A 9,686-nucleotide genomic window follows, 5' to 3' on the forward strand; every position below is an offset into this window, starting at 1 on the left:
TTAAGTTTTAGAGGATTGTTTTATTCTGAAGAACACGTAGTTGTACACTAGTGTATTCATTTGTCTCAAATTTTTGAAAGTACTGTTACACAAGTCAAACAAAGTTTTGCAAGTAACTTCCTTATGACTGAAACCCTTTTCTCAAATTTGTCTCTTCCAAGACTTAGCTACTTGGACATCTTCTAATCTGGCAATCATGATTTTGAACTTCATCTCAAAATTTTGATCATCTCATCAATATTTCTTGAATTGACTTCAAACTTCAAGAAATGTTGATAAGTTTGATAGGAGCTAGGTAACATTATTGAAGTCCAAGTTATATACAACTTGATATTCTTCCTCAAATCTTCTTCCTTTTTGTCCATTTAATTTACTACATTAAAAATTCAAGAAAATTAGTGTGCAATGATCTTTTTCATTTAACAATCTCTTAACACGAATTGCATGAAAATGTATACAATTTTAATAATATCCATCAAGTTAATGCATTAAAACATGTAATAAGATTCTACGAATCTACATATGCTACCGTAGATGTTCCATTTATCAGGATTCAGGACACTTTTGACCCTTCTTATTCTCCCCTCTAAGATAGCTTTGCAGTTCCTAGCTAGAATCCTAGATTTAAGCCACTCTGAGATAGTTTGAGTTTTAATTATGCGAATGGCTATTGCCTACACAGCGTGATGATACTGATCCTTCGCACGCACCAGCTGGTATTATTTGCGTGTGATCATTTATTTTTTTTCTTATATTTTTTATTCACCGGATTTATTAGTTAGTTACACTCATTATGCTTCACGACTAGCTAGCTACAAATCACTGCACCTTGGATCAATATTAATTATAATTTGATCCCCCCCATCTCTATCGTATGCATTGAAGTTTCAATTTTATGGTCGAGCATACTTATTAATTGTTCTCCTGAATTGCATTCCTCCACGTTAATATTGTGGATGAGTCACTTGTTCTTGCTGGCATATTCTATTAACTAGTGTTGTTGTCATAGTGGTCGCTATAACACGTTAATTTGTGAAATGGTTGTACTGATATGACATTAATTAAGAATCTTTCATTTAAAATTTTCCATACTAGGTTGGTCGTACTTTGAAAGAAAGTCATCAACCATACTAGAGATTCTGAAATTCTAGAATTAATTAATATGCTAGCAAATTAAAGAGATGGTTCAATACATACTGTATAATATTGATAAGGAAAATCTTTATTTAAAGCTAACTTTGCTCGTAAATGGGTACATATTGACTCCAACAGTTCAGATAAAGCTCCATAGCTGCCTCTTCTAGGTCAATTATGGAAGCTTCACTTGAAATCATAGCCCTTATTTCTTATAAACTATATATACTTCTAATAACTAATTCAAATTAATAGAGTATTTGAGCTGTTTATTTGGAAGGAAGAGCCCCCAAAACTTCTCATACTCTGGCTGCTTCTGATTTTCTTCAAACATGGCAAACACATAAGTTTCAAGGGGTCTACCAGGCCTTTTTGGTGTTCCTTGCTTCACATTCCGAACCAAGTTTGTGTTGTAAGTTCTTGCATTATCAAGTGAAGTTGCAGTTCCACCAGAAGAAGGCCATCCACTCTCAGACACAACTATGTTCAGTGACCATCCTCCAGATTTCTCCAACGCAGCATAAACAGCATCAACCATAGCATCAAAAAGGTTACGGTAACCAAGTGAACCATCTTGCACTACCACCGAAGGAGACCTAAAGAGTGCATAGTCAAGACTAATGTCCCTAGGGTTTTCAATGTAAGCTAAGTAAGGGTACACATTAACCAATAATGGGGCATTGTTGTTCACTAAAAATCTGATGACACCATCAAGATATGATGTTCTATAATCAGACCTAAATGAGCCTCTTGATGGAGGGTATGATTCTGCCAATGCACCAGACTCAATGGCAGTGGAAACTTTGATTTGGTTTCCAAGGCCAGCATTAGAAATTGCTCTTTGGATGTTTTGCATTGCAGGCACTACAAACTGTGCAAATGAGTCCCAAGGCTTCACTTCATTTCCCACAGTAATGTACCTGAATCTGACATTCCAAAAGTTTCTGACATTGTCTTGCACCCATCTGTTTGCGTTGTCTTGGCTGGAAGCTACATATTGGAGGTCGATGTTAGGAAGATCTAGCAGCAACTCAATGTTGGAATCTCTCAGAGCTTGGAGGACTTCATGGTTTCGATCATAGATTCTCATCCTTTGGAAGCCGTACTGTTTAAAAAGGGAAACTACTTCTTGTGGCGATGGCAGATTGTTGCCAACTCTTCCATAGCATACACCAGATTGTGCACCTGCACCAGATGGAACAAAATGGTGAATTGATAATACTACTTCTAAGATATCAAGGAGATCTGTCTTAGTTTGTTGAACAGTATGTTATGTGTTGTGTATATATGGATAAATTATTATAAATTCTTATTAATATTGTGTGCATGAGTTGAAATGAGCTGTCAAAATTCATATTCCAGCTTATTTAGTCCTGATCGACTTAAAAATTTATTGGCTCTAATTAAGCATGATAGTCCTTGGACGATTTATATTTTATTATTTAATATTTTTATAATTGGTAAAATCGTGGATATTAAATTTAACACTACATGTGTTGTCACTTTATTTTATTTCTATTTCTATCTATTATATTTTTCTATTTTATAGTATACATAATAATAATATTCTATAGTTTTTAATTTTATTTTATAGTGGTTAAAAATAATTAATGATTTCGTAATGTAAAAATCAATTATTTTAATATTTTTTTAAAAAATTAATTGGCCCATTGGCCAACATGTTTAGCATGGGACACACTAAGGGTTGGACTAAGAAATATATAGAGAGAGAAGTGATTAACTTACATTAAGAATAATTTTTGTAGAGTTATTCTTTAATCTATAAGATTAGTGATTTAGTATAATTATTAGATTCTAAAAAATAAATGATGAAAATAAAAAGTCATATATATATATATATATATATATATATATATATATATATATATATATATATATATATATATATATATAACGGGAATAACTAAATTGATAGTACTATAAACTAGATCAAGTTTAAAATTTTTCATGTAAATAAAAAATTAATTTACTACTTCATAGACTACCTTATTTTGACGAATAATATGGTATTTAAAATATAAGTAATCTCATTGCTATATAACATACAATAAAATCAATTTATTCGATGTTTGATATACATGATCATAAAGATAATATATATCAAATGTTTCAATGGTTGGATTTATTAATTCCGTATTGTATAAAAAATTATTAAGAGGTGTAAGGATAAAATACTGACACCTCGTGTAAAAGATAAAATTAAATTAAAGAGAGATCAATTTTTATTTTTTTTGGTTACACTCTTCGATAACTTTTTATTACATAATTTTATTTCCAAAGTTATCATTGATAAAAATTATCATATAAATTATGCGTACAAAATCTTATATAAATATAACTATTTATTCAATATTTGCAAAATACATCTGTATATTTAAAGTAACTAATAGTGTAATAGTTTATATGAGTGTAAATTGATATATATTTTTCTCCTTTCTCTCTATATGTTCAACGTTATAATACAAAAGGCAGTACAACTTTTCTAAATTAAGTGATCATATATATAACCTTAAACAGTGATATGAAAAAGTGCCCAAAGTGGAAAATAAACAAGACTTGAGCTTCCTATTAGTAAGAAGATGATATATATATATAGATCAGTTTGTAGAAAGTAGAAAACAAATAGTGATTATTAAATGAGAGAGAGAGAGAGAGAGAGAAACCTGTTGTGCCTGTATTACTGATAAGAAGCATAAACAGGAGGAGTATTGAAGTCATGGAAGAGGTTTTTCCAGAATGGGATTGAGCCATTGAAAATTGAGGATAACAAAATAGGTTAAGGAAGCAAAAGTGATACAAGGGAATGACAATTTAGGCTCCAAAACTAGCTCGTTTAATAGACAAATGAGGCGGCTTGTATTGGGCCATTAGATTTTTTTCCCCTCCAATTTCTATGGCGTCATTCACACTACTGAGGGGTCAAGCACTGCAGCCACTGAGCCACTACCTAGCTAAGCTAGAATAACAACAAAATCAGCTTTCCCTATATGATGGATATCTTAGTGATTACCTAGCAATTTGTTGATCGTGGACTTCACACGTCAAGTTCCCCTCTCTTGTTAGTGTTCAAATTGAAGCCCTAATTTTCAACAAAAAAATTGAAGCCCTAATACCCCAAGGAAAAGTACTAGTATCGTGCTTGTGTCGAACACCGATACCATACGTATTCGTACATATTAAGAAGTATTCAGTTTTTTTTTATTTAAAAAAAATTATAAGATACAATTGGAATAGACTTCGATACGGTTCAAGATGGCTGGATATGACTAAGTTATTTCAAATACGGCTTGAGCCTCTTTTTTGATTATTTTTTTAATATTTTATAGTTTTGTTGTTTTAACTTTAGACTTTTAAAATAAAAAATATCCAAGCATAAACAAAATACAACTCTTTTCCTCTTCGACATAAACAAAAACACAACACACAATTTTCCTCTTCTTTGAGCATGACAACTCTTTTTCAGCAGTTCTAGGCGTTCTTTCGATGAGGAGGTTTATTTTTGGCAAGTGGGATGAGTTAGTCTCTCTCCGCATAATACACAAGCCATGCTTTTGAATAAATTTATTTTGCCACTCAACATCCTTGTTTGTAGTATTTACTAAAACAAAATATGCATATTTGAAGTTTTTTTAAAACGGCAAAAATGAAGATGTCTATTAAACCGCAACACCAGAAGTACTGTAAACACAACATACAAAGAAAGGTTGGACTGAAACTTTGCAGTGTTTTAACAGCACTTAAGATTATATGCATAATTGCATTTTAACACTAGCACAATTGTATTATATATATATATATATATATATATATATATATATATATATATATATATATATATATATATAAATGTATGTAGAATGTATCATATCCTTAATTTTTTTTAAAAATCTTGTATTCTCATATTCGTGTGACATCACGTATCTAGGATTCATAAATTCAAAACATTTAAGAGTAATGATAGATGTTCATCCAATGAAATAGATTGAGATGAAATATAAAGGAAAGAATAAAATTGGTAAAAAGAAAAGGAAATGAATATTTTTTATATCAACCATCTGTATCATTTATTGGATGTAATTACGTTTGAGAGATAAAAGTATATAATAATTATGGGACATAAAACTATTTCAATCAACATTTCAGCGAGAGAAATGTGATAAGTAATGTGCTCAAATGAAGAAAAATACAAGACAAAATGGAAATGTAAATGAGTTCAAAGAAAAAAAATGAATATATTCATCATTACTCTTCAACATTTAATTAATCTACTTAATCGCTAACTAGGTAATTTCTGGCAAACAAATAAAAATATGATTCAATTTAATTCAGTTTAAATATGATATCAAATTTGAACCAAATCAAACTAGTCTTTTTATGGTTTGATTTGATTTAACGATTTTTATTTTTAATTTATTATTATAATTTAAATTTATGAACTAAAATTACATAACTTATTATGGTAAGTATATTTTGTTTTAAAAATGCATTTATTTATTATTTTATTAATTTTTTTAACATATTTTAATTTAAAAAAACTTACTTCTATTTAATATTATTATAAAATAATATTATTAACTCTTTTTATAACATAATAGTAATTTGTGTATCACTTAATATTTAATACTATTTTAATTTATATTAGTTCATCCTTTTTAAAAGCAAATCAAATACGATAAATTATTTAATACTTATTATTAGTTATTACAACAAAAACCACATATTACAAATTTATTATAGAAAAAAGTACAGTATGAATCAAAAACTATAAATATTATAAACTTAAATTAATACTAGTCCTATAATGTTAAACCTCCATTAAATAAAATTAATATAATTGTAATATGTGATTTATTTCAATTTGATTATATTTCTATAATAAGATCTGAAAACTAAATAAAAGTGCGGAATTTTTTAATTATTTATTTTTACGATTTACAGTTTAAGCGGTAGTCAAATTTTTTAATCAGTTTCGTGGTTTACAGATAATTTGATTGATTATAAATAAATATTTTTGAACATATAATTTATATTTTAAAGGTATGATAAATAATTTATATTGTTATACAAGGTTATTTTTAATTATTGACATTTTATTTTAAAATATTAGAATTTAATGAATAAATAAAGATGAAATAGATAGATTAAAAGATATAAGAGGTTGAGAAAAGTCTCTAAGAATGTTATTGTCGAAGAATAAGTCTTAAAAACGTTGTCCTTTAAGGTAACTATTATAATTTTTATATATAGAAATTAAGGATTTTTTGTTTTATAATTAATTTTACTCTTTTAAAAAATTATTATTAGTTTTATCTTTGATATAAAGGCTGGTCTAGAAATGTATATGTGTATAGATATCCACAAATCCAATTTGATCCAACTCAACTTATACATTTTAACTTTTTTTTTATTGATCTTAATTTAATCTAATTCAATTAAATTTATAATTTTTTTGGATTAAGTACCGGGTTTCGGTCTAACATTTTGTGAACACGGATGGATTTTTTTTTCCCCAACCAGGGTAGCTTCCATTTCCCTAGATTTCAAACCAATGTGCCATTCATTGTATTTTATTTTTCATTGTGGAAGCTAGACTAATGAAGTCTTCCACTAACCTTAACTATAACTAGTCCAATAGTCTTCCACTCACCTTAACTATAACTAGTCCAATAAAATCTTCCACTCACCTTAACTATAACTAAGTGGCATTAGTCATGCCGATATTAATTTGATAGTGACTCGAAGTGGAGTGGGTTTAGATTTTTCTTTAATTTTTCAAATATATGGATTAAATTTTATCTATTTATTTCATGTAAATTTGTTTAAAAGCAAAGGTCAGCTTTAAAATTTACTTAAAGGTTTATTTTGTAATAATGTGTTTAAATAAGCTAATAGATTGAAAATAAGACGAAAAAAGAAAATAAGTATATATTAACTATTTTTCAACATTTAATTAATCTTGTTAACTGCTAGCTAGGTAGCTCCGCTGCAAGGAGATAACATGCACATTAAGAAAACAAAATGGGTGATCAAAATGTTTGACTGTATCTGCATTCATTTATCCTCTTTTTTTAATGGATGTTTTATTCTTGTTTTGTATTTCTATTTTTTTTAGTAATTAAGTTCATAATTAAGACTATGATGAATTCTATATTTTAACCTTTTGTTATTTCTCAATTTCAATATAGCAATGTTCCTTTGTCCAATAGAGTGTGTTATTATTCACAAAATTAATAACCATAATATAATTGATAGTTTGATTCATGTACGACACTGAATTAAAAAACTCAACTTATTTAACTCAATCAATTATTAAATTAAGAAGCCTAATAACACGTATTATAAAGAACTTGGTTGATGATTGATACCCATAGAAGGCAATATTAATGCCTTGATAAAAAATGTTTGCAATGCTCAATTACATAAAGTCTGCCATGCATACCATTGACAGAGATTTGGCCTAGTAAAACCATGCTGAGCAAGTTATAGGAAGATATTTGAAGGTCCACCTGATTTTAAAAATAAAGTCTTGTCATATCCCTAACCAACTTGTCACAAACTGCATCATTTTGAGCCAAAAATAGTTCAGCTGCTTCTCTACTATCCAAACTGCTCCCTTCAATAAAGTAGCTTCCCTCATGTTTCACAATGATTCCATGTTCACAAGCCAAATCTAAGACATCTGACTCATGGCAAAACCCTCTTCCAAACTTGATACCCTGTTCAGCCCTTTTCGTTGCTGCGGGTGCTAGTTTATTTTTTACCACTTGAGCACAGATCATAACACCCTCCACCTGAAGCACCAGATATCATAAGAGAACAAAAGAATCAAAACAAGAAAAGAAAGGGTGTTTGCGAAAGAAAACAAGAACTTGGGTAACTCTACACATATTACGAAACAACAATAATTGTTGGTGTATGACCACACTAAACCTTTATTAATAATGAGCAAATAGGATCGTATGTTTAGATAGGATCAATCTCAATGAGTAATAAAGACTAAATCACTAATTACTATATAATCATAAATAAGAAAATAATATATAAATCTAACAATCTTAATTGCAGACCCAGTATCCTGGCTTAGTTACAATCTCTTTGGGGTTGCCTAAATTGCAAAGTGGTGGTTTAGTCCCACATCGATGAGTTATATATCAAAATTAAAATATATAACTAAGGAACAACTCTTATCTTACTAGATGAATTTTTAGGATTAAGTTAAGGATATGACTCACGATAACATACAAAAGTAGCATATTAAAGGTGACATGATTGAGAATCAAAGTCTTCCTCACACAGAGTACTACCCTAGTCATAGTCCCAATAGTACTTAAGAACTAACCTTATCCTCAATAGAGTACTACCCTGGTCATTCGTGATTGTAAATCTTGATTAGTGACAAAATCATCTTATATTCATGTGAGAGTAAAATGAAAGATGAAATGTATACAAATATATAGAAAATATCTTATGAATGAATATTTTAGGGCATCTTTGATTACCTCTTAGGAGTGACTTTCATATTTCATTTGTTCCCTTATGTTACTAGAATTAGGAGTATAATTTTAGTATAAATAAATAGGAGTTGGTATTTTGTATTTTATATCAAATCAATATCAATTTCGGATTATTCATTAGCTTATTCTTTCTTTTCTTTCTTCTCGGTCTAAATCCTACAATTTCAACAAAACGAATAGGAGAATCCGTAAACCTAGTGTAAATACTTGGATGAAAGTCATTTAATGCTGCAATTGGAGGCAACACTCTTATTTCTTGATAGTGAGGTGTGACACCCTCTACCCTAACATGCATATAAATGGAAGAAAAAAAACATATAAATGCGGAATCCAATTAGAATCAATTTTATTCATTAAAATTGCAAGTAAATTCACGTGGATAAAAAGTCCACATTTGCTTCACTGTTACCAATTAAAACTTATTAGAAACATTTCTGCCTCACAACAAGGCCATTTAAGTTTACAAAAGAACTCAAGTTAAGATACAAAATAAAACAAACTAAAATAACATGTTCAGAACATTATGAAATTAAAACAGAAACTTATGATCCAATGTCACATCCTATCAAAACATTGTGTCCTAATATCCTCTAACACGAAGTTCTTCAAAGCTATCCATTTAACTATCTACTTCCACGAATACAAAGTTCAAAATCATCACATAATTCAAATACAAAAAACACACAAGAAGTGATTTATCACATTCCTAAATAGGTAAAGATAAACAAAAGCACACACACGTATAATATAAGTATACCAAGCTCAGAGTAGCACAATTTGCATCATTTTACCACTCATTGTGTAATATCACTTGTCCTAAGGATTTAATCATAAAATCACATTTTACATCTTCACATTAATCACGTGTTTAGAAGAACACATCTCAAGTATAACACAACATCTCACACTCACACAATTCATTACCCACCATCGCATAACAAGTCACAATGATCATTACACTAAGAGTCAATCTTATATGCAATGTGGTACTATGTCAATAGAAAATTTCGTTGGGTG

The 9,686-nt window shown here is 29.1% G+C and overlaps 1 protein-coding gene across 1 annotated transcript; it reads right to left on the reverse strand.

The window, feature by feature from the left end:
- Positions 1–1,194: 1,194 nt before the first annotated feature.
- On the reverse strand, positions 1,195–3,976 carry LOC114406679 (glucan endo-1,3-beta-glucosidase-like). The gene is made up of 2 exons (XM_028369446.1): positions 3,819–3,976; positions 1,195–2,319 (listed from the first exon to the last, which is right to left on the reverse strand). The coding sequence occupies exons 1-2, from the start codon at positions 3,904–3,906 to the stop codon at positions 1,373–1,375; spliced, it is 1,035 nt and encodes a 344-aa protein (XP_028225247.1). The 5' UTR covers positions 3,907–3,976; the 3' UTR covers positions 1,195–1,372.
- Positions 3,977–9,686: the final 5,710 nt, after the last annotated feature.

This window comes from Glycine soja, chromosome 3 (assembly GCF_004193775.1).
Source record: "Glycine soja cultivar W05 chromosome 3, ASM419377v2, whole genome shotgun sequence".
NCBI lineage: Eukaryota > Viridiplantae > Streptophyta > Magnoliopsida > Fabales > Fabaceae > Glycine > Glycine soja.

What these genes read in the sequence shown, in the direction of transcription:
- LOC114406679 (XM_028369446.1), bottom strand. Translation starts at nt 3,906, where the DNA reads ATGGCTCAATCCCATTCTGGAAAAACCTCTTCCATGACTTCAATACTC. An exon ending in CAGTAATACAGGCACAACAG is followed by an intron (nt 2,320 to 3,818) that starts GTTTCTCTCTCT and finishes CATCTGGTGCAG; the next exon opens with GTGCACAATCTGGTGTATGC.